This window comes from Scyliorhinus torazame, chromosome 17 (genome assembly GCF_047496885.1).
Source record: "Scyliorhinus torazame isolate Kashiwa2021f chromosome 17, sScyTor2.1, whole genome shotgun sequence".
Lineage (NCBI taxonomy): Eukaryota > Metazoa > Chordata > Chondrichthyes > Carcharhiniformes > Scyliorhinidae > Scyliorhinus > Scyliorhinus torazame.
Genome location: NC_092723.1, coordinates 17,463,055 through 17,488,558, shown reverse-complemented (window position 1 = coordinate 17,488,558; position 25,504 = coordinate 17,463,055). Strand labels below are relative to the sequence as shown.

Genomic DNA, 25,504 nt, shown 5'->3' with positions numbered 1-25,504 from the left:
CATTTTTGCCCCAGTCAGGAAATGGTTGAGTCCTCCCTTGAAGCTAATGCAGAAGTTCAGTACCCACTACACCATCCAACAATGTATTCCAGAGCTTCACTACTTTCCGGGAAAAGATCTGCCTAATATCCAGTCTATTCTTACTTTTATAAAACCTTAAAGTTTAAATTTATATCCAATGCTCTTTCCTATTCTGTTAAAATTGAATGATCATTTATAATAATGCATATGAAGGCACGTTAGTGCTGTACTGTGAGCATTGATACTTTATTCAAACAGAGGTTTCAAAGCTAAAGCATCGATTTTCCGTTGCCCACTGTCAGTAAAGGGGTTCTGGCTGTACAATCTAGATTTTAAAAGTTTATCCCAATCTTTCGGGAACTGCCTTGTGGCTAGCTGATCTTGAACTGAACACAGGAGCTTGTGGCGAACAGGAAACAATAGAAAATTTTGAAAACTGTAGGGGGAGAAGTGCAGAAATAATGAATCAAACGAAGAGAGAGCGAGATGTATTCAGAAATCCTCATGTTGTGAAAATTAAACTTCCGAGATTGATCAAGCATTGAATGTATTCCTCTTGCATCAGTCAAGCTGCACATTTCAAACCCAAATCCGTTTTTGTTAACATTCATTCATTTATTCATTCGTATGTCTTGCTTAGAGTTACTGTGAATTACTGATGCTGAAGTAGTTACCCCAGAATACTCTCAAAATCTATGCCAACCATCTATTAGCACACTCAATATTTTTCATTTATAATGGGTCAAAGGTATTTGCAAAGGTCTCAGATAAGTCTTAAATGCTTGGGAAATATTTATGGATGTGACATTGCCAAAGCATGTGGATGTCACTATTGCAGAACTGTATTGATTTCAGAGTCAGTCAAGTATAGGGCCTGTGTTTGCAGGTTAGGCAGTTGTGTCTAGTACTGGCAGGAAAAGTGTGCATTAGACTTCAGCAATATTTGTTTTTTGGAGAACATTGCATTATATCTTTTTTCCTAATGTACTTATATTGGGGAGGAGGGAGGTATTCTCAGGACTAGTTTTTCACCACGAAGGCGGGTAGATCAAATCAGGAAATTTCTTGACTTGGCAGACCCATCTTAGTTGAGAAACTGTTAGGCCCTCAAGCCCTCGGCCTTCACACCTCTTCCCACTCCAAATGCCACCTCATATACCTCCAACTCATGCCCTCCACCCACACCCATGATCCCTCATGTCCCCCAAGGTCCCGCTATACCACATGCTCGTTCTAAAGCCACTCACACAATATCCACCATGGGAACACCTCAGAAACCATGTGAAGATTGAAAAAACACTTCTAACAATCTAATACAGCTCTCAACTAATGCAGTGAAAATAGATTATCCAGTTATGTTAGCATTGTTGTTTGTGCTACGTGCAATTTGGCTGCTGCTTTTTCTATGTTCTGAAGTGTAGTTACTGTAACAATATAATTAATAGGCTGTAAAGCACGTTGGGACATCCCTTTTATTATCGTCCTTCGCATAGCTAAACATAAGGGGCGCGATTCAGCGGAATTAAATCTAGGTCCGCTTTCTGGGTGTGTTTGACGGGGTGTTTCTCAGCGGCTGCAGTGCCGAGATTCACCCCGCTAATCACCGGCACTTTGCCATTTTCTGGGGCCTTGGGGAGTTTCTCCCTGTCGTGGCCACACTTAGGCTCTTTCCTGCACTGGCGAGGACCAGCTCCTCGCAGATTGGGGCGTCATTTCGAACTTCAGCCTGATCTCTGCAACCGCCCCCCTCCTGCTTTCAGGAGCCCAGAATACTCCCTCCATCAGCCCTTCAGCTCCGCCAAGCTTTCCTTGGCCCCTTGAAAAACCTCTCACCCCCCCCCCCCCCCGCCCCTCCTCTCTCCTGGCCCAAGGCCCCTGCGGGCCTGACCCCTAGCATTGCCAATGTGGCACCTGGGCATCTTGGAACTGCCATCCTGGCACACTGGCAGTGCAATGGCACCGTGGCACTGCCACTTGGGCTCCCTGTGAGCACCAGGGTGGCACTGCTAGGGTGCCAGGCTGGCAGTGCCAAGATGCCCAGATGTCAGGAGGGGTGCCAGAGTACTACTCTGCCCTGTCCCTGACCACCCAGGGGTCTCTAAGGGCCTGTGGGAGCTCTCCTCTTCCCTCCCCCCCCCCCCCCCCCCCCACACCCAGGTGCCATCACGCCTGGTCCACGTTTATGGAAACCAGTGCTAAACGATGCCTGGTTAAGGTCTCGCAGGCTCCCATTGACTCCCGGGAACCAGGTAAAAGCGGCGTCCGGGTATTTAAAGGCATATTTAAATATTGTTATGTGGATCACGCCCAGCAAGGATGTGATCCAGATCGCGCCAGGCAGAACGAGTTAGGTGACTTGCAATCGGCCCGGCACGGAGCCTGATTTGCGGCTCTCACGGGATTCACTCGCTGCGCCCGGTGGCTGATAAGTGTGTCATGGAGGTGTAATCAAAAACTGGACAAAGGAGGAAATTTTAGGAGGGATGAACAAAACCTTAGGTCAAAGAGGTAGGTTTCAAAGAGGTCTTAAAAGAGGATAGACAGAGGTGAAGAGATTTGGTGGAAATTACAGAGCCTTGCCTTTAAGTAGCGAAAGATGTGCCTGCCACTTGATGCATCATTAAACTGGTTAACTTACACTAAAGTTAATTGATATTTCCAATTTTCATCTCTAAGATTATACTAACTTGTGGTAAACACCTGCTACGAAGAAAGGTACTTATACATTTTATGTATGAAAATGCATGTAAATCTATATCTTTCAGTCAACTGTAGGTCACAGGTGTGAACCAGCTATTTTTTATTTACAATCCAGTAGGTTACATGATCATTCACATGCTCTACTGCAAATATCCAATTCAGTTTCACAATTTTCCATGGTAGGATTTGAACTTACAACCATTAGGCCACCATAACCACCAAGCTGCCAACTCTTTCTATAGGATGATTCATAAAGCAGCCTGTTTGGCTGATCCGGGTGAGTATTTTCAATTCTTCCCCCATTATTTGCAGCCCTGCAATTGATTGATTGAATTGCAGATACTGGGTTATCTGGCTGATTCTACAATGCCCCATGCTTACAAAGGGAAGCCAGACCCCAGGGAGCATGAGTGTGACTTGGTCTCACTGATATCTGGGTTGCTAATCCAGTCCAGAACTATTACAACACAGTACCCAAAACCACCACACCGTGCTTGCTTCAGTAAATTACCTCGGATGCTGACCAGAAATACTTCAGCTTATTTTTCTTGAGTAAAATAAGATTAATTAAAACCAAACACAACTTCTTTGTTCTGTAGATTGAAAAGAGTTGAGTGAAAAAAAGTGTACCTACTGAACTGAAATTCATTTATGGCACTTAAACTTGATAGGATAACAATTTGCTACCTTTTCATCACTTTTAAGTAATTTATATTGAAGCAGAAGATTGTGCAGAAACATCGGGCTGAATCTTTAGGCCCCGCTGGGCATGTGGGCAACGGGAGGCCGACAGGGGACAAAAATACCAGCATTGCCCATTTCCTGGCTTCACAATTTCATTTCCAGTGCCAGCTGCTTTCGCCGGGGCTGTGGGGAGAATGGTCCTGAATGGTCCCTGATCCATTGAACACGGCAATAAAGATTGTGGAAGAGCTTATTGCAAGCTCAATAAAGGGCGTGTTCAGATTTTGATGGTGATCACCTGACACACTCACTGTCTGAGGCAGACGAGATGCATGAGGGCAAACACATAGCCGGGAGCGAATCATGGCCAGCTCAGGGAACTTGATGGACTGCATGAAAGGGTGAATGACACAGAAAGGGACTTAGCAATTAGCATAAAGTGACATAAGAACACAAGAAATAGGAGCAAGAGTAGACAATGTGGCTGGCTAAGCCTGGCTGCCATACAATATGATCCTGGCTGATCTTTGGCTTCAACCCTACATTCTGCTCACTCCCCATTTCCCTCGATTCCCTGAAAGTCTAAAGTTCTGTCTATCTCAAACTTAAAAATAATCAACGATGGAGCATCCACAACCCTCTGGGGTAGAGAATGCCAAAGATTTGAATGAAGAAATTTTGCATCATCTCAGTCATAAATGATTGGCTTCTTATTCTGAAACTATGCCCTGCTTTTACCACCTCTGATGCAAGTGTATCCTTCCTTAATTATGGAGACTACAACAGTACACATTACTCCAGGCTTTCACAAAATCCCTCTATACTGCGGCAAGACCTCTTTATTCTTATGCTCTAATCCCTCTGCATTAAAAACCAGCATGTCTTTTTGCCTTCCTAATTGCTTGCTGTGTCACTAACTTTCTGTGTTCCATGTACAAGTACACTGAACATCAACACCTACAAGTTTCACACCTTTTAAAAACAAATCTGCTTTCTATTGTTAAGACCAAAGTGAATAACCTTACACTTCCCCACATTATACTTCATCTACCACTTTGTTTTTCACTCACTTAACCTGTCTATATCTCTTTGCAGCCTCTTGTGTTCTCCTCACAGCTTCCACCTCCATCTAGCTAGTTCAGGCAGAGTGGTCAGTAAACCTTTCGGCAGCAAGGGGGCAGCCCTGCCTGGGTTCCAGGTCTCTTCATCCCTTGGGACATCTTTCCAACATAAAGTACTGCAATGAAACAGCAGCCACAGTCATGCCCGTCATGGTCTACATAAATCAGGCCCGCACTTGCACAGTCAGACCACCATTTAGGTTGCTACGGCCGCTAATTTGCTACCATAATTGTCTGCAAGCCAGTTAAGGGGACATCCTGTTGCTAACTTTTGGTTCGTTCTTCTGGAGTGCTCGTAGGGCTGCTTTTAAATCATTGCACTGTTTCTGCAATTTCTCAACTTGCTGTTCTGTTTCTTGTCTTACCAAGACCGCACATTGCGTGTCCTGGTAGGCCTTATCATATTGTGTCTGAAAACTGTTCAAAAGCGCGAGACAAGACTGATGTGCTCACTTGGCATCATTCACCTCTCTGTCCCTCCCTGCTAACTGCTCTTTCAGATCTCGATTCTCTTTCTCTACCTCATTCATGTCTACCTCACTGGTTCTGTCACACTCCTCTATCTCTACGGAGCATCCTAACGACCTCCACTGTGCCTCGCAATTGTGCCAAACACGACACGATTGCCATCGGCTTACAAGCTTTTTCCAAGCTCTTCTTGTGGCTCTCTGACAGGTTCTCCCACCAAGTATGCCCTATACTCCTGGGTCCTGTTTCCTCATTATCACAACATTCACTCCAAAGGGGCCATCCTTTCCCTTTAAGATATTTCCTGATCTCTTCTTCCCAAATGGGACACTGTCCTACTCTACTGGTCGCTGCGACCTCAAATTCCTGGGGGTTCATAAGGCGTTCCATTGCCTTCATTGCCATTCTCTCTATCTAGGATCTCTACTGAATTTGGAACAGTGGGTGATAAAGCGGTGATGTAAACACGGATACGGCTTACGCTAATTTCCGGCCTACAAAACACCCGACAGTTTTTCGCAACAAAAACTCTCAGGTTTACCTTATATCCCTGTTAGTATGCATGCATTAACACACTTCCGAATCTCAGAGGCTTGATCAGTACTATTTTGACACTTGTGGTTTTTCTGTTCCCAATTGGATTCTCAATTCAAATTTTGGGTTCTCTCGGAGTGGTTAGGCCACTTCTAAGTTGAGTCCCTGCGGAGTCGCCAGTAAATGTTGCTAACTTTTGGTTGGTTCTTAATTTGGCTCTATTTAATCACGTTTGCTCAAGAGTCGCCAGGTATCTTTCGACACCGCCACAAGGTTCAGAACCGAATACTGATCAATGACTCAATACACCAGTTAGTAAGTTCAACAGCAATGCCCATTTATTTACACACGGTCAAATCTACTCATGCATAAACTCTACAAACTAAACTACCACTATTATTAAAGCCTATACTTCGCTTTGAGCGCCCACTCAGTCAGAGGAACAATGGCCGTTGCTCGGTTCTGAGGCTGCTGGGTTGAGCTGTTTACAGGGTGGCAACTAGGAGCGTCTATCTCGTAGCGTGCATTGACTTGGGACTTACTTGGTCTGATGCAGCTGCTAGGCAGGTCTCTCTCTTCGGTGAGAGCCAAAGACAAAGGAGGAAGATTCTCCCTTGGGTGATACCTCTTACACTGAAAAGGGCTTCACGCTCTTTTGGGCGGGCCTTGAACTTGGCCTCAAAACTTGGCCTCAACTAATTGGGTCTTTCTCAATCAGTTGTATAAATTTTCCTCCAATAGAGGGGTGGTTCCCTGATCGTTGGGTGTGTCCTGGTGACTCAGTGTGCTTTGTCTTAGCTTCTTCCTGCGCCGGGGAGTCTGCCCTAACATTGTGTATCTAAATGTTTCCCTTTTGTCCCCGGAGATGGCTCATTAGTATGTAGATCGTTTGGTAGTTTCTGTCCTGTCTGAGCGTTTAAGGTTCTAATCAACAGACAGAGCTTGCACCTGCTTGTTTCTTAGCATTGTCCAATTTTCCCTGCATTCTTTGTGGGTGTCCATTTTGTAATCGGGACGTGGCCATCCCAGATGGCTACACATCCTCCTTGTGCTCCTCATGTGAAGCGTGAAGGATCATATTACTATGGCGTCTTCATCCTCTGATCCCCGGGGCACCCATGCTTAGGCTCTACACTGTCCTATCCTATGCAACACAATTTTACCTAAACCATTTTAAATACATCCATTATCATAAAATTCCACGGGGCGCTATGACATTAATACATGCATTACAGAAAAATTTTAAAAACTGGAACCTCTAACTATTCTCAATAAACTATCCTCATTTAAACAATCCAAAAATAATCTATACATCTTAAACTGTACAAAATAGCAGCACACAAATTTCTCTGGCCTGGCAGTCAGACACAGAGGTTTACATCTCTTTATTCCATAGAATTCATTAAACAAAATGGATGCTCTTTAATCCGTCCCAATGGGTTCGGGGGTCTGGTGAAATCCGAAAATGGGGGACCTAAATCTGTATACCGGAGTGCGAGAGCAATATGTTCTGTTTCGCCATTTCCTGACTCTAAACGTTTGCACGACACTGCAAAGTATCGCCAGCACTAAGAGTGCTTCGACTACATATGAGAGTGAGTCCCAGGTGATAAACTTATCACACCAGGTCGGGGTATTGCTAGCTGTCGCTGGGCTAGTTATCTTGGGGTTCTGTGTATTACAGGGGTGAGTGTCATTTACGGTTTGTGTGGTAGGGGTCAGGGGGGTAGCGTCCGCGCGCAACTGAAGGGATCCCGCTAAGATCCATGTGAACACGAAGGCTGTCTTCATCTTTGTCGGACTTCTTCTTTGTCTTCCTCTGGGGTTCCTGGGTTTCTGGAGTTCTGTGAACACAAGCATAATTTCTGTTATTATCTTGCTTAAGATCTCGTATGTCTGTCTGTCTGTCCTTTATTGCCAATTTCGATTTTAAAAAAAAAATAATTGGTCACCATCTGTGACTCCCTCGTTTTTTTATTTTTATTTTTGGACTATTTGGACAAGACATATCTAAGAAAAATACTGCCGTACTGCGAGCCGTCTCGCAGACTGTGTGATTTACCATCCCAGTGTTTAAGGATGTAAATAGCAGAGGGAAGCAACCTTAGGGTCGCCAAAACCAAACAAAAGAATTTTGAACGTAACGAGCCAAAATGGGGTGCGTATGGGACGCGGCGGGTAAGAAATGGGTGGAATCCCCGGGTAGGACGGTGATCAATGCAGTGTGTGCTCTATCCGAGCGTAGCTGACCAGAGGGGGGTCCTCAGGCAGGGCGGGGACCAATGCCGTTTCTCCACTGCCTGAGCAACCGGCAAGAACGGGCAAGAATGTGGTCGTCATGGGGGCAGCCTCCCGAATTAGGAGAGCAACTATGAGAACTTGTTCCATTAACAGCCGGGGGGCGTTAAAGGAGTGGTGACGTGGGGCCGTGAAAGACTTTCCGAGTTTACACACAACACTTAACGATAACACTAACGAACAAACATTCGACAAACATGGTACAGGTTCCATCAGAAAGGACACCGTATCTCTCCATCGGTTCCTTTTTTCTCCATCATCTGGACACCTCACTGGTCAATAGCGAACAGGGTCGCAAAGGGATTTGTTTGGTGGGAGTCAGACTCTAAGTCATCATCTTCTCCCGGCTGCCAAACTCTTGTCTGTAGTAACCATGCTAAAGCTGCTTGAGGCGAATTGGTGTCCATCTCATCATTCCGGATGAGCCTGAACGAATTGTCTCGGTGCCAGAATCATGTGTCGAGGTTGGAGCTACTATGCTTCAATCCGTAATCGTCGGATGGTGGGTCTGGGTCAGGGGCTTTGATATGTGATCTCAAATGGGTCGGTAGAATCATGCTCAGATTCGCTGGGAGTGGGGCCTGGTGCAGGGGTGTAGTCGTAACGTGGTGTGCTGTGGCTGTCGTCATCGTGATCGCTATCACTGTCGCTGTCGCTGCTGGTTGAGGGAAGGGAGAGGCGGAGTCGTGCCTCTGGGGGCGGAGTTGAAGTCGTGTCTGAGGGCGGGCTGGAGTGGTTGGGGGAGAGTAGGAATACGTCATATGTGGGTGGGGCGTGATGGTCTGCTGCGGCGAGCAGGATGTGGTGTGTGCGGTTATTCTGTGAGCCGTAAGCCTTGAGCTGGTTTATATGAAACCACGCTGACTTACCATTGGGAGTGGTCATTTTGTACACTGAGGGGCTGACTTTGTCCGAAATGGAGTATGGTCCGGAATATTTGGGGGAGAGGAATGAACTGGGGTTGTAAAGGGAAAGCATAACTTGTTGCCCTACTGTAAACTCAGTGGCGTGTACTGTTTTGTCGAAACAAACCTTGCTCTGTTTCTTCCTGGTTCCAAGTCTCACTGCTGTGGTGAGTTGGGCTGCCTTTATGTTCTGTACTAGTTGTGTAACCGCGTTTTCATGTGTGAGGGCTGTAACTGCAGGGCTGGCTAAATCCAGTCCTCGTAAATACTCAGTGCCTTTCATGGGGCGTCCGGTCATGAGGGTGTGGGGGGTGTAACCGGTGGATGTAGATACTGTGTTTCTTAAAAACATTAAAGCAAATGGGAGTACTGAATCCCAGGTACTGTTAATCTGCTGTACCATTTTCCTGAGGGTGGCTTTCAATGTCCTATTCATTTGTTCTACAATACCACATGACTGGGGGTGGTATGCGATCTGGAACTTTTGTCGAATGCCGAAAATCGTGAGGACGTTTTTCATTACACCTCCGGTGAAATGGGAGCTTTGGTTGGACTCTATACTGCGTGGGAGGCCCCATCTTGTAAAGATGTGGTGTGTTAATATTTTAGCCGTCGTCTTGGCCACATTAGTTTGTGATGGAAATGCTTCCACTCGTTTTGTGAAGGTGTCAATGACCACCAACACATACTTGTAACCATTTCTGCGCAGGGGTAGGGGTCCTATATAATCTATCTGGAGATTTGTCCAGGGTCCATTAACGGGGCAGGTATGGCTAAGTTGAGCCTTTTTAGCATATCTGTCCAGATTGTTCTGGGCACAGATTAAGCAATTCTCTACGTAGTGTGTGACATCGATTTTTAAATCAGGCCACCAGCAAAGTGGTCTGGAGTGGGCTAGGGTGGGTTAAATTCCTTGGTGCCCATGATTGTCATGGAACTGCAAATGATCTGGTTCCTGTCCTGGCTGGGAACTATATAAAGGCCATCCTATAAAATCACACAGTCGTGTGTGGTGATTGCGTTTTTAAACTTGTCGTACTGGGCTGGGAAGGTTCCCTTTAAAACTTCCCTGAGTTTCTCGTCCTCTTTCTGGGCCTTCGCTAAATCCTGAATGTTGGTCTGTGAGACCTTAACTGCGTGTACTGGGGTGCTTTCGGATGGGTTCCAAAATAACCATGCCTGGAGCCTGCCTTCATTAGGGCGTCTGCTTTAACGTTACCAGGAGGGCAAGAACGGTGATGACTACGAACCTTAATTATACCGTATTTCCTATCCTTCGCTGTCTCTAAGATATGGCGGAGTAATGGGGCTGAGGGTAGGGGTTTACCGTCCTCGGAAACAAATCCTTTTGTTTCCCAGAGTGGTAGGAACTCTGTCAAACTATTGCAGACATACAAACTGTCTGAGTAGATGTCTGCTGGGGTTGGGAACGAGTCTGGGTGGTCTACAATACACTCAATTGCTGCCAGCTCTGCTGCCTGCGAGCCTACGTGTCCTGGCAACTTTAAGGAAATTTCATCTAGGGGGTGTCCCTACGCGTCCGCTACATATATACCGCAACCGGTGATCCTCTTTCCATTTAACACTGTGGCTGAGCCATCCACATATATCTTCAGAGGTGCGCACGTGTCTGTGGGCTGGGGTCTCTGGAGTGTACTATCTGTTTTCCTGGGGGTGTTTTGGGAATAAATGGGCCTTTGTTCTGTTTAGTGGTGATGATCTCACATTCGTGAGGGGTGCCTAAATACTGCAAATTATCAGCAAGGAATGTGTGGGTTTTGGTTCTCTTTACCGTGATGTCCCGTCCCTGTAAAAGAAGGGTCCAACAGGCTGCACAAATTTAGCTGACTGTGCCATCTTTAAGTCGGCCGTCTAACAATAGCTGTGTCGGTGTGTATTCTGTGAGGATGGTGATGGGGTTGAGTCCTGTAATGTAGGCGAAGTATTGCACTGCCCAAAAATCTGTGAGCAGGTGCCTTTCACAGGCAGAAAATCCTTGCTCTGCAGGGTCTAACATGCGTGAGGCATATACTACGGGGCATAACTGGTCGTGGCGTTCCTGGAGGAGCACGGCCGAAAGGGTTCGGTCAGTGCTTGCTACCTCGATAGCGTACGGGGAATGTGGATCTGGGACCTGCAGTGCAAGGGCTGTGCTGAGTGCTCTTTTTAAAGCATCCACGGCATCTGTATGCTGTGGAAGCCATTCCCAAGGTGCCTGCTTCTTGAGAAGTTCAGAAAGGGGCGCTGCTTTAGTGGCAAAACCGTCAATATGGTTTCGGCAGTAACTAACCAGTCCTAAAAATGACCGGAGGGCTGAGACATTGTGGGGAAGGGGCAGTTTGGCGATCGAGTCAATTCTCTTGTGCTCGATCTCGCGTTTACAATGAGTGATCACTGTTCCCAAGTAAATCACTTTTTTACTTTCAGAATCTGGGCCTTCTTGGGGTTGACTTTACAACCAATTTCTTTTAGGAGGGCTAGGAGTTCGGCGAGAAGCAAAATGTGCTTTCCCTTTGTGTCTGTCTGTAGGAACAAGTCGTCTACATACTGGACCCGACAATCGGGGCGGGAAAATTTTGCTAATCCATTTGCCAGCTATCGGTGCAAAATGGAGGGGGAGTTGTGGAAGCCTTGTGGAAGGCACGTCCACGTGTATTGTTGCCCTTGGAATGTAAAGGTAAATTTGTACTGGCACGCTTTAGCCAATGGAATGGACCAGAAGCTATTACTAATGTCCAAAACCGACTTCCGGGTGCGGCGATGACCAGCTAAGTCGCACGTTTCGGCAGCTCCCGGTGGAACGGACTTTTGGGCTCTTAATGAGAGCCCCAACGGCAATTTTAACGGCTAAAAGCACTGTGCGGTAAACCAGAAGGAAATCCCCCCTGGACACGGATGGAAAAAGGAGAGGAAAGTGGCCGGATTGCGGTGGATCCTTTAGAGCAGCGGCAAGGAAGGCAAGCAAAAACCAAGATGGCGTCGGAAGGTGGCAGTTTAATATGGGGCCCTGAACAACACGAGTTCTTGAAGCGCTGCGTGGAAGAACTTAAAAAGGAGATGAAGAAGGAGCTGTTGGCCCTGATATTACAGGCGATTGAAGGGCTAAAGGATGAGCAAAAGACCCAGGAGCAGGAGCTTCGGGTCGTGAAGGCAAAGGCTGCTGAGAACGAGGACGATATACAGGGCCTGGTGGTGAAGACGGAGATGCACGAGGCACACCATAAAAGGTGTGTGGAAAGGCTGGAGGTGCTGGAGAATAATGCGAGGAGGAAGAATTTAAGGATTCTTGGTCTTCCCGAGGGTGCAGAGGGGGCGGACGTCGGGGCATATGTGAGCACGATGCTGTACTCGTTAATGGGATCGGAGGCCCCGACGGGTCCGTTGGAGGTGGAGGGAGCCTATCGAGTTATGGCGCGAAGACCGAGGGCTGGAGAAATTCCCCGAGCCATAGTGGTGAGATTTCTCCGATATAAGGACAGAGAGATGGTCCTCAGATGGGCAAAGAAAACTCGGAGCAGTAGGTGGGAGAACGCGGTGATCCGCGTATATCAGGATTGGAGTGCGGAGGTGGCAAGAAGGAGGGCGAGCTTTAATCGGGCCAAGGCGGTGCTTCATAAAAGGAAGGTCAAATTTGGAATGCTGCAGCCGGCAAGGCTGTGGGTCACACATCAAGGGAAACACCACTACTTTGAAACGGAGGATGAGGCATGGACTCGAAGAGAAATTGGAATAAGTGGGTTATAGAAAAAAAGAACGTTTGAGACAAAGTGGTGGGGTGAATATGGGGGGCGAAGAGGGGGGAAAAAGGGGGGAGAGGAGAGATGATTTTTAAGTTGTTAATCCTGCGACCCGGTAACTTTTCTCTCTTCCCCTTGCTGTGGGGGAGGGAGGGAGGGAGGTGGAGGAGCTGGGGGCGTCGGCCATTGGGGGTGGGGCCAAAAGGGAAGCGCGGGCTTTTGTTCCCGCGCTATGATAATTATGGCGGGAACAGGGAAGCAGGAAGGAGGGGGCGTCGCACAGTGCGAGCCGAGGTTACGGGGGAAGCCGAGGTCGGCCAGAGTTTGCTGACTTCTGGGAGCAACATGGGGGGTACAATTACGCTAGTGGGGGATCTAGCGGGGGGTGGGGGGGGGTTAACTGGGTTGCTGCTGCTGGGGAGAAGGGGGAGCTGGTATGGGGTGGGGTGGGCGGGGCGGGCGCCACCTGGGGGGGACACAGCTACGTGGGAACCGGGTGGGGAGCTGGTTAAAAAAAGGGGATGGCTAGTCGACAAGGGGGGGGGTAAAGAGCCCCCCAACCCGGCTGATCACGTGGAATGTGAGAGGGCTGAACAGGCCGATAAAGAGGGCACGGGTACTCGCACACCTAAAGAAACTTAAGGCAGATGTGGTTATGCTACAGGAGACGCATTTGAAACTGATAGACCAGGTCAGACTACGCAAAGGATGGGTGGGGCAGGTGTTTCATTCGGGGCTAGGTGCGAAAAACAGGGGGGTGGCTATACTAGTGGGGAAGCGGGTAATGTTTGAGGCAAAGACCATAGTGGCGGATAGTGGGGGCAGATACGTGATGGTGAGTGGCAAATTACAGGGGGAGACGGTGGTCTTAGTGAACGTATATGCCCCGAACTGGGATGATGCCAACTTTATGAGGCACATGCTAGGACGTATCCCGGACCTAGAGGCGGGGAAGCTGGTAATGGGTGGAGATTTTAACACGGTGCTGGAACCAGGGCTGGACAGATCGAGGTCTAGGACCGGAAGGAGGCCGGCAGCAGCTAGGGTGCTTAAGGACTTTATGGAGCAGATGGGAGGAGTAGACCCCTGGAGATTTAGTAGACCTAGGAGTAAGGAGTTTTCGTTTTTCTCCTATGTCCACAAAGTTTATTCACGGATAGACTTTTTTGTTTTGGGAAGGGCGCTGATCCCGAAGGTGACGGGGACGGAGTTTACGGCTATAGCTATTTCGGATCACGCTCCACATTGGGTGGACTTGGAGCTAGGGGAGGAAAAAGAACAGCGTCCACCCTGGAGAATGGACATGGGACTATTGGCGGACGAGGGGGTGTGCTTAAGGGTGAGGGGGTGTATTGAAAGGTACTTGGAACTCAATGATAATGGGGAGGTCCAGATAGGAATGGTCTGGGAGGCGCTGAAGGCAGTGGTTAGAGGAGAGCTGATATCAATCAGGGCACATAAAAGAAAGCAGGAGGGTAGGGAACGGGAGCGGTTGCTGAAAGAACTTCTGAGGGTGGACAGGCAATATGCGGATGCAGCGGAGGAGGGACTATACAGGGAAAGGCAAAGGCTACATGTAGAATTTGATTTGCTGACTAAGGGTAATGCAGAGGCACAGTGGAGGAAGGCACAGGGTGTACAGTACGAATATGGGGAGAAGGCGAGCAGGTTGCTGGCCCACCAACTGAGGAAAAGGGGAGCAGCGAGGGAGATAGGGGGAGTGAGAGATGAGGAGGGAGAGATGGAGCGGGGAGCGGAGAGAGTGAATGGAGTGTTCAAGGCATTCTATGAAAGATTATATGAAGCTCAGCCCCCGGATGGGAAGGAGAGAATGATGTGTTTTCTGGACCAGCTGGAATTTCCTAAGGTGGAGGAGCAGGAGAGGGTGGGACTGGGAGCACAGATTGAAACGGAGGAAGTAGTGAAAGGAATTAGGAGCATGCAGGCCGGGAAGGCCCCGGGACCAGATGGATTCCCAGTTGAATTTTATAGGAAATATGTGGACTTGCTGGCCCCGCTACTGATGAGAACCTTTAATGAGGCGAGGGAAAGGGGGCAGCTGCCCCCGACTATGTCAGAGGCAACGATATCGCTCCTCCTAAAGAAGGAAAAAGACCCGCTGCAATGCGGATCCTATAGGTCTATTTCCCTCCTGAACGTGGACGCTAAGATTCTGGCCAAAGTAATGGCAATGAGGATAGAGGATTGTGTCCCGGGGGTGGTCCATGAGGACCAAACTGGGTTTGTGAAGGGGAGACAGCTGAATACGAATATACGGAGGCTGCTAGGGGTAATGATGATGCCCCCACCAGAGGGGGAAGCGGAGATAGTGGTGGCGATGGATGCCGAGAAAGCATTTGAGAGAGTGGAGTGGGATTATTTGTGGGAGGTGCTGAGGAGATTCGGCTTTGGAGATGGGTATATTAGATGGGTACAGCTGCTGTATAGGGCCCCGATGGCGAGCGTAGTCACGAATGGACGGGGGTCTGAATATTTTCGGCTCCATAGAGGGACGAGGCAGGGATGTCCTCTGTCCCCATTATTGTTTGCACTGGCGATTGAGCCCCTGGCAATAGCATTGAGGGGTTCCAGGAAGTGGAGGGGAGTACTCAGGGGAGGAGAAGAACACCGGGTATCTCTGTATGCGGACGATTTGTTGTTATATGTGGCGGACCCGGCGGAGGGGATGCCAGAGATAATGCGGATACTTGGGGAGTTTGGAGTTTTTTCAGGGTATAAATTGAACATGGGGAAAAGTGAGTTGTTTGTGGTGCATCCAGGGGAGCAGAGCAGAGAAATAGAGGACTTACCGTTGAGGAAGGTAACAAGGGACTTTCGGTACTTGGGGATCCAGATAGCCAAGAATTGGGGTACATTGCATAGGCTAAATTTAACGCGGTTGGTGGAGCAGATGGAGGAGGACTTCAAGAGATGGGACATGGTGTCCCTGTCACTGGCAGGGAGGGTGCAGGCGGTTAAAATGGTGGTCCTCCCGAGATTCCTTTTTGTGTTTCAGTGCCTCCCAGTGGTGGTCACGAAGGCTTTTTTTAAAAGAATTGAGAAGAGTATTATGAGTTTTGTGTGGGCCGGGAAGACCCCGAGAGTGAGGAGGGGATTTCTGCAGCGTAGTAGGGATAGGGGGGGGGCTGGCACTACTGAGCCTAAGTGAGTACTACTGGGCCGCCAATATCTCAATGGTGTGTAAGTGGATGGGAGAAGAGGAGGGAGCGGCGTGGAAGAGATTGGAGAGGGCGTCCTGCAGGGGGATTAGCCTACAAGCTATGGTGACGGCGCCGTTGCCGTTCTCACCGAAGAAATACACCACAAGCCCGGTGGTGGTGGCTACACTGAAAATTTGGGGGCAGTGGAGACAGCATAGGGGAAAGACGGGAGCCTCGGTGCGGTCCCCGATAAGAAATAACCATAGGTTTGTTCCGGGGAGAATGGATGGGGGATTTGGAGCATGGCAAAGAGTAGGGGTAACACAATTGAGAGATCTGTTCGTAGATGGGACGTTTGCGAGTCTGGGAGCGCTGACGGAAAAATATGGGTTGCCCCAAGGGAATGCATTTCGGTATATGCAACTGAGGGCTTTTGCGAGGCAACAGGTGAGGGAATTCCCGCAGCTCCCGATGCAGGAGGTGCAGGATAGAGTGATCTCAGAGACATGGGTGGGGGACGGTAATGTGTCAGACATATATAGGGAAATGAGGGACGAGGGGGAGATCATGGTAGATGAGCTGAAAGGGAAATGGGAAGAAGAGCTGGGGGAGGAGATTGAGGAGGGGCTTTGGGCTGATGCCCTAAGTAGGGTAAACTCATCGTCCTCGTGTGCCAGGCTCAGCCTGATACAATTTAAGGTGTTACACAGGGCGCATATGACTGGAGCACGGCTCAGTAAGTTTTTTGGAGTGGAGGATAGGTGTGCGAGATGCTCGAGAAGCCCAGCGAATCACACCCACATGTTCTGGTCATGCCCGGCACTACAGGGGTTTTGGGTGGGGGTGGCAAAGGTGCTTTCGAAGGTGGCGGGGGTCCAGGTCGAACCAAGCTGGGGGCTGGCTATATTTGGGGTTGCAGAAGAGCCGGGAGTGCAGGAGGCGAAAGAGGCTGATGTTTTGGCCTTGGCGTCCCTAGTAGCCCGGCGCAGGATACTGTTAATGTGGAAGGAAGCCAAGCCCCCGGGTGTGGAGACCTGGATAAATGACATGGCAGGGTTTATAAAGTTGGAACGGATTAAGTTCGTTCCAAGGGGGTCGGCTCAAGGGTTCACCAGGTGGTGGCAACCGTTCGTCGAATACCTCACAGAAAGATAGAGGGAATGGAAAAGAAGAAGACAGCAGCAGCAACCCTGGGGGGGGGGGGGGGGGGGGAGGAATCAGAAGAACTCTCAGGGATGTTATTGTATATGCATAGGTATTTGGTATATGTAATTGTATATTGGATTGTTGGATTGTATTTTTGGAGAGTATCGTGGACAAGGCAGTTGCCATTTAGTTTTGTTTTTGATTTTGTTCATATATTATTTATTTATTTGTTTAAAACTGGCCATTGTTATTTATATTGTTTTATTGATGTATAAAGGAAACACTATGTACTGTTATGTTTGGCCAAAAAATCTTGAATAAAATATATCTTAAAAAAAAACTAATGTCCAAAACCGAAAAAATGTTGACTGGAGTCCCTGTTTGAGCATGGTCTCGGGACTCGTGGCTACAGTGGGGGCTGCTGCTGGGGTTACTTTGTTCAGTTCCCGGTAATCAATGGTCAGTCGCCATGATCCATCCGGTTTCCTGACGGGCCAAATAGGTGCGTTTGTGGAGGCTACTGATCTAAGTACGCCTTGATCCAACAAACTCTCTATTACTTTGGAGATTTCGCCCTCTGCTTCCTGGGGAAATCCATACTGCTTCTGGGGTTCAGGGTTGGGACCTGTAATGTTCACAAAGCCAGCCAAACTGCCACAGTCATGCTTGTGCTGTGCAAATGCTGCTTTATTTTCCTGCAGGACTGCACTAACCTGTTTGTCTGCACTAATGGCTCGAGGGTTGAACCAGAAGTCTCCTACTGAGCTAATCATATTTACGTTTTCTCCGACTGTGAGCGTGGCGGGGGCTCATGCTGCCTTTGCCATTTTCCATACACACGTGTTAACTGGATCAAAAGAGAGGTTATGGGAGCTCATGAAATTGATCCCAAGAATATGTTCTGCTGTCTGGGGCAGATCAACTAAAACTACGGGGTGCTTGATTGCGATGTTCCCTATCTGTATTGCAATAGGGGCTGTGATGTGTCCTGTTGTAAATGGCCTGTAAAGCCGCTGAGTGTAATGGTGTCTGTTGTGGGCCATGTGTCTTGCTGGAACATCGTGGAGGAATTGAGTGTGGTGCGGGACCCTCCTGTGTCCCAAAGAAATTCCACGGGTTGTCCCTGAACTTTGCCTGCTACTACCGGTCTACCGGACTTGTCCCAAAGGGTGTCGCGGACCCAAATTGGGGAGCCCGAACACCGTCAGTCGGTGCCGTTCATGTCTGTACTCTCTGAACGGGTGCTAACGCTATGGATCAGCTTTGCCCTATTCTTGTTTAGGGTGCCTGTCTGTTGGTTTCTCTGCTGCTTCTGGGGCGCGTTGCACTCTCGTGCAAAGTGTCCTAGCTGTCCACAATTATAACATTCTTGAGGTTTTGGCTGGGGTTGGCTGTTCCTGCCCTCATTTACCCATGCGGGGTTCTGGTGTGCTTTAACTGGGTTCATTTCTACTGCTCCCAAGCGCAGGACAATCTCTTCAAAACCCATTTTTCATTGTGGGCCTCATCTGAGGGGTCATAATTTGCGCAAGCTTTTTGTTCTGCTTCTGTGGCGTGGGAGACTAGAATTCGGGTCCATTTGGCCATATTATCTGGGGACAAATGGGCACGGGCTAACTCTCCAAAAACTGCGGTAAAATGAATCCACAAACGTCCAGCAAACGCTGTGGGGTGCTCTGTCTTCTTTTGCCTACACTTATTTAGGCCTTCTACGGGGTCTCCTCTGTTAAAGCCGATCGCATCAAGGATCGCTGTGTGCATCTCTTGGAGTGTGCCTCCTCCTACATTCTGTGGGTCGGGAAGGGCTGCTACGACTGAAGGTCGAGGCTTAAAACTGTGAGCTTCACTTGTTCCATTTCATCCAGGGCATAAATGGTTGCCTGCTGTCTGACTTTTGCAAAAAATTGGTGGGGGTCTGAAGTGGGAAGCAACGGTGTAATTTTTCCACACGCGTCCCGTAATTGGGTCACGGTTAACGGGGTTGTGTAAAGGAATTCTGCTTCTCCTTCTCCTGCGGCCCTGCGGTGTGTGGTTACAGGATTCATGGGGGTGTGTTCTGCCTGTTCGGTTGGGGGTTGGGGCACTTTCCTCTTCTGGGGTTTTTCCTGTGTACATGTCCCTTGTACGTATCTATGGGCAGTCTCGTTCAATTCCTGCCAATCGGGGCCGTTTTCTTGATCTAATTGGGGTCCGAATGTACTCTGAAATCCATTTTGCACGGACAGCAGATTGCAATTCTGCAATTCGCTTCCGGCACTTTGCATGGTCTACTGAGCTCTGCCTTTGTTCCGTCGTGGAAGTACGGAGTGCTCGTAGGGCTGCTTTTAAATCATTGCACTGTTTCTGCAATTTCTCAACTTGCTGTTCTGTTTCTTGTCTTACCAAGACCGCACATTGCGTGTCCTGGTAGGCCTTATCGTATTGTGTCTGAAAACTGTTCAAAAGCGCGAGACAAGACTGATGTGCTCTCTTGGCATCATTCACCTCTCTGTCCCTCGCTGCTAACTGCTCTTTCAGATCTCGATTCTCTTTCTCTACCTCACTCACGTCTACCTCACTGGTTCTGTCTCACTCCTCTATCTCTACGGAGCATCCTAACGACCTCCTCTGTGCCTCGCAATTGTGCCAAACAGGACACGATTGCCATCGGCTTACGAGCTTTTTCCAAGCTCTTCTTGTGGATCTCTGACAGGTTCTTCCACCAAGTATGCCCTATACTCCTGGGTCCTGTTTCCTCATTATCACAACATTCACTCCAAAGGGGCCATCCTTTCCCTTTAAGATATTTCCTGATCTCTTCTTCCCAAACGGGACACTGTCCTACTCTACTGCTGGTCGCTGCGACCTCAAATTCCTGGGGGTTCATAAGGCGTTCCATTGCCTTCATTGCCATTTTCTCTACTAGGATCTCTACTGAATTTGGAACAGGGGGTGATAAAGCGGTGATGTAAACACGGGTACGGCTTACGCTAATTTCCGGCCTACAAAACTCCCAACAGTTTTTCGCAACAAAAACTCTCAGGTTTACCTTATATCCCTGTTAGTATGCATGCATTAACACACTTCCGAATCTCAGAGGCTTGATCAGTACTGTTTTGACGTTTGTGGTTTTTCTGTTCCCAATTGGATTCTCAATTCAAATTTTGGGTTCTCTCGGAGTGGTTAGGCCATTTCTAAGTTGAGTCCCTGCGGAGTCGCCAGTAAATGTTGCTAACTTTTGGTTGGTTCTTAGTTTGGCTCTATTTAATCACGTTTGCTCAAGCGTCGCCAGGTATCTTTCGATACCGCCACAAGATTCAGAACCGAATACTGATCAATGACTCGATACACCAGTTACTAAGTTCAACAGCAATGCCCATTTATTTACACACGGTCAAATCTACTCATGCATAAACTCTACAAACTAAACTACCACTATTATTAAAGCCTATACTTCGCTTTGAGCGCCCACTCAGTCAGAGGAACAATGGCCGTTGCTCGGTTCTGAGGCTGCTGGGTTGAGCTGTTTACAGGGTGGCAACTAGGAGCGTCTATCTCATAGCGTGCATTGACTTGGGACTTACTTGGTCTGATGCAGCTGCTAGGCAGGTCTCTCTCTTCGGTGAGAGCCAAAGCCAAAGGAGGAAGATTCTCCCTTGGGTGATACCTCTTATACTGAAAAGGGCTTCACGCTCTTTTGGGCGGGCCTTGAACTTGGCCTCAAAACTTGGCCTCAACTAATTGGGTCTTTCTCAATCAGTTGTATCGATTTTCCTCCAATAGAGGGGTGGTTCCCTGATCGTTGGGCGTGTCCTGGTGACTCAGTCTGCTTTGTCTTAGCTTCTTCTGGCGCCAGGGAGTCTGTCCTAACATTGTATATCTAAATGTTTCCCTTTTGTCCCCGGAGATGGCTCATTAGTATGTAGATCGTTTGGTAGTTTCTGTCCTGTCTGAGCGTTTAAGGTTCTAATCAACAGACGGAGCTTGCACCTGCTTATTTCTTAGCATTGTCCAATTTTCCCTGCATTCTTTGCGGGTGTCCATTTTGTAATCGGGACGTGGCCATCCCAGATGGCTACAATCCCCATCAAGATTGGGCCCAATGACAGATTTCCCTCGTCGTCGTCCCCCCCCAAAAGCCGCCCCTGCCCTCTGAGCAGGTCAGGACTTGGAAACAGTTCCAACATCTGTTCCATCTTTCGGAAGGAAATTGCTACCTATCAACTCAGAACCTATTGAATCAGAACTGTATTTTGCAGAGGATGTGATATCAAACTGCAAAGGAAGAGCGGGCAGCCTTTGCAGAAATGGCTCAGATATATAAAGATTTGGGAAAACCAGAACATGAGCTGTTATGTATAGAATTCCATTAGTAATCCTGCTCTTAATGTTTCCCACATATTTCTCTCAAATCCTGAAAACACTTTTATTTATTTTTCAGATCAACGTTTGTTCGATACCATGCACTGACTCTCATAGGTGATGCCCCAATTCACTTTTGCTTGCTTCTGTGGACTCCATGGCTTTTGCAAATCTAAGAAAAAGAAGGAAGAACATGGCTCTGAACGGGAAACATCTGTGTAAAAGCAGGCTAAGGATTATGGTATACACAACTGGGCCCCCACTTACAAAGGGGGCCAACTATATCTCTTGGAATCCAACGTGATACTCTTGCTTCATAGCAATGAACAAACCACCAGGGGTATGAGATAGACTGAATTTGACTTTGTCCTGCTAGAAAGCAAGACCTCTGTTCTGAGTTAGAGTGTGTATTAATGTCTCTTTTGCATTAACAACCTCCCGGAAATAGGTCGTCACAGCTTATGACATGAACAAGTAATTTACTTATTGACAGTTCTATTAAAAAAAAAATCACAAATCCTACACTAAATAGTTATCGTTCAAACATCTACTCTCTTTCTACAGATCCATGTATTTCAAAATGTCAGTGTGGGGTATCCGAATATTTTCCTGAAGAGTGCAGATTGCACTGAATGATCATTTTCACTGATATTTCCTTTGGTGTTTGGGACTAGGGAGCTGGTAGTGTCTTAAATCCAGTTACATTTTCTTTTTTTTTTAAGTACTGGGGACAATTGAAGTTACTGCAGGTGTTGGAAGGAGTGCAACTATGCCTGTACTAGTAATGTCTCATTGCCACTGATCTATGAAGGAAATTGGTTTGATTATTCCTCCAAAATGAAGCATTGTCATGTATCATAGTTATGTCATGTTCCTTGTTATCAAAGAAATGAAGGAGGGTGTGCCATTAACTGCTATTGTAAGCATTGTAACTTGTCATTTTCATTGGAAGTTAGGGTTGCCAACTCTAGTTGAATACATCCCTGGAGGTTTCAACATGTATCTGACTCCAACCACCTGGTTCAGTCAAATGACTTCTTTTTAACAAAAGCAGAAAATACTGGACAATCTCAGCAGGTCTGACAGCATCTGTGGACAGAGAATGGAACTAACGTTTCGAGTCTGGATGGCTCTTGGTCAAAGTTACTTTTTTTTAATCCTAGCTTTAACATTTTATAGTAATAAATGGAAGAAAAAGCATTTTAATGTTTTAAAACACTTCTATCATTTTGTTGAAGAGTCAAATGGATAAATATTTAATGCCTGGAGAGTTGGCAGCCCTATTGGAAATCTGCAATGCAGACATTACCAGATTGTGCCATTAAATACCCATTATTACGATAGTGCATTGAGGCTTTTGACACAACCTTTGTGTTCAAATGCTGTTTATTAACTGCTCCAGCATGATCTCCCATTGGGGTTACAATGCAATCTGGAACTCTCGCTCTCAGATTATGGTTCTGCAACACAGTCCTGCCAAAATATATGAGCTAGGGCAACAGTTTTATTTTTAATTTTGAAGAGAATAATGGAATGGCAGTGATGCCCTGGTTTTCCACAGTTAACTCCTCTTGCATTGCAACATCTGGGTATTTGAAATGTAAAGAAAATCATTTGTTGCCGACTAGCAGCTTTTGGAGCTAGTAAAGGGATTTAGTAAATCACTATTTGTCGGGTTCAGCAAATACCATGTGCTACATTGGAACAGACTGAGGTCTCTGTTGTACATGCACTTTCCATATTTCATGAGTTTGAAAGGCTGTGGGACATCTCTGATACCTGCAGAGCTGAGAAACTAGTCAAACTGAATCGTAAATTTATTTAAATGAGTTTGTTTTCTTAAGAAAGGTCAAAGTTATAAATCTCCTTTTTTCTTATCCCTCCTTTGATGATATGGTTTGCAAATCATGGCTGGAATTCTTTGACCGTTGGAGTTCTCTGTTTCTACCAGCACCGCACTCTTTCCCCCCCCCCCCCACCCCCTCCCGGTTACCCGCCGGCATTGGGTGGCTTTAATGGGAAATCCCATTGACAGGCGGCGAGAAGAGAGAATCCCACCGCCAGTGAACAGCCCGTCACCGAGAAACACACGGCTGGGGGAACCATAGAAATCCAGCCCCATATGTTTCTTCGATGAAGTATGTTGGGTTAGATAAAGAATGACGGGTGGAGGCTTGTGCAGAGCATGAGTACTGCCCTGGACCCATGGGTCAAATGGTCCACTTCATGCTGCAATTTTCATGGCCTTGCCACAACTCACAATGTAATCCAAGGAATACAACAGCTTCTAACAATATACAGTAATAGCCACTTAAGATAACCTCATACAAGTCTCATTTCTATATATCTAACATTATCATTGTTTAATATTTTTAGAAGCATTCCCCCTTCCTTTCTGTTATGTTTCTTACCTCTGCAGCCACCACCCTTTCAGGAAATGTATTCCAGGTCATCATAACTCACTACATAGAAAGACTTGTTCCCCTTCACCCAACAGGTACTTCTGTCAAATTTTTAATGTGGAACTTTTAGTAAAATGGAACTAAGCTTGTCAGCAAAATAAAAGAAAAACGCTACAGGTTGATGGAAATGTGAAATAAAAACAGAAAGTGCGAGAAAAAACACGGCAACTTTTCTTCGGAAGAAGAGACATGTCGACTCTAATCGTTAACTTCGTTTCTCTCCCCACAGATGCTGCCAGACCTGCTGAGATTTTTTTTTTCAGAACTCTGTTTTTATTTCTATGCCTCTCAGCGTTGGCAAGTGTTAAGTAGGTACACAATATTGAATTTAATATTTCAAAGTAAGTGATTTTCCTGCAGAGAAAGTGAACTAAATTTCCCCAAGCCTATGCTAATCAAGAAATGTAATAAATCTTTTTTTCTGCAGTCACAGTTGTGTCACAGTGGTCATGTGTGGCCTTGGTACAATAAATTTCATTTATTCACAGGCAGCAGCTGGCTGATCAGAAAATCCCATATAAATTGACTTCAATGGACAGAAAAGTATTCAGCTCAAAACCGCATCCCAAATACATGTCTAATTTCCTCTAAAATTACTTGTTCAAAGTTACAAAATATCACAGATGTCCGTGCTTCATTTCAGGCACATACATCGGATTTCACTTTATATGGACAAAAACTGACCAAGGCTTGCGGTCAGTATGATCATTGATTTAACTGCCTGCCCTATAATCACCGATTGTGAAGCTTGTGGCCACTCCGATTGTTGATTTTGATGCTTGCGGTCAGTATGATCGCTGATTACAACGCAGTATGTAATGTAAATGTAACATGCTCTTCTTTCCGCAGTGTTTGTAGGATTCAAAAAAGAAGGTGCACCCACACTTAAGGATCAGGGAAAGACAATCATATAAAATACTTATATTATGCATGCATAGTATGTCATGAATTTAGATTTCCCTGGTAATTACCTGCACAGGTTTTTCTGAACTAATAACATCACCGTTGTTAATCATGAAGTATGGATGTCACCTCATACCAGCGACAAATCATACTAGGGATCAACAAATTTGCAGTTTCACCGATAGATATGAAAGATTGCCAACAATCAGGTACTCTGATCGCACTTGGAATACTCTGTGCATTGCCCTTCAATTACCCTGAATTGGGGAGATTGTTTGAGCTTTCAGATGCCTTGTCTCAGGATCTTTAATGCATTCATGATTTGTGTTCTGCTAAAAGTAGAATGAAAATATACATCAGGATGACGAGCTGGTGACTCCCGTGTATATAGTTACGATAATTACAGCACCTTATCTACTCATGTAAAAATGAATTTCTGTGTAAAATGAATAAATGCATATATTTAAATATATAGATAACCTTAATAGTCCATATAATTCTATTTAACTGTGTACAATATATTTTTATACGTACTAGTAATTTATTTCTGTGATTGATGGGAAATTTGATTATCAATGAAAATCTAAGCCCGAAGAATGTCAAAATAGCCATAATATAGAAATATATTATAGATCCTATACCTGCTAGAAAACTGAGACAGATCGTATCTTCCTAATTATATGGAGGAGACTTAGTCAAACATGTGTGGCGCAGGTCCACATTTACAACCTATTGCATCTACTAACAATAATGGTTTGCCAGAGGGGGAAGGGGTGGGAGGGATGCACAGGCAATGAGGAGGATGGTGTTTTTTTCATGATTGCAAGAAACCTATTTGGCCAATATTTGTTCACCCATTGAAAATGACCCAATATCAATGCTTAAATGAATGCAGGGTTTCCACATTCACATTATTATTTTTACTCAATTGTATGTCATGTGTGCGGAAATTAATCCTGATGGTTTTGAGCACCCTCAATATCTACCATCTGTCTATGGACCAAAGGAAGGTTCCATGTAAAA

General features: G+C 46.6%; 1 protein-coding gene across 6 annotated transcripts in view; it reads left to right on the top strand.

Annotated features, from left to right (window-relative positions):
- The window catches only part of LOC140393751 (uncharacterized), a 213,826-nt gene extending 188,866 nt beyond the window's left edge, over positions 1 to 24,960 (top strand). For all 6 annotated transcript variants that reach the window (XR_011935722.1, XM_072480131.1, XM_072480130.1 and 3 more), the window contains one exon: positions 21,196 to 24,960. Coding sequence is in view for 5 of the 6 variants with exons in the window: in XM_072480131.1 (XP_072336232.1) it covers positions 21,237 to 21,338 (102 nt within the window). In the remaining variant the exon portion in view is untranslated. The remainder of the gene's footprint in view (positions 1 to 21,195) is intronic.
- The last annotated feature ends 544 nt before the right edge of the window (positions 24,961 to 25,504 follow it).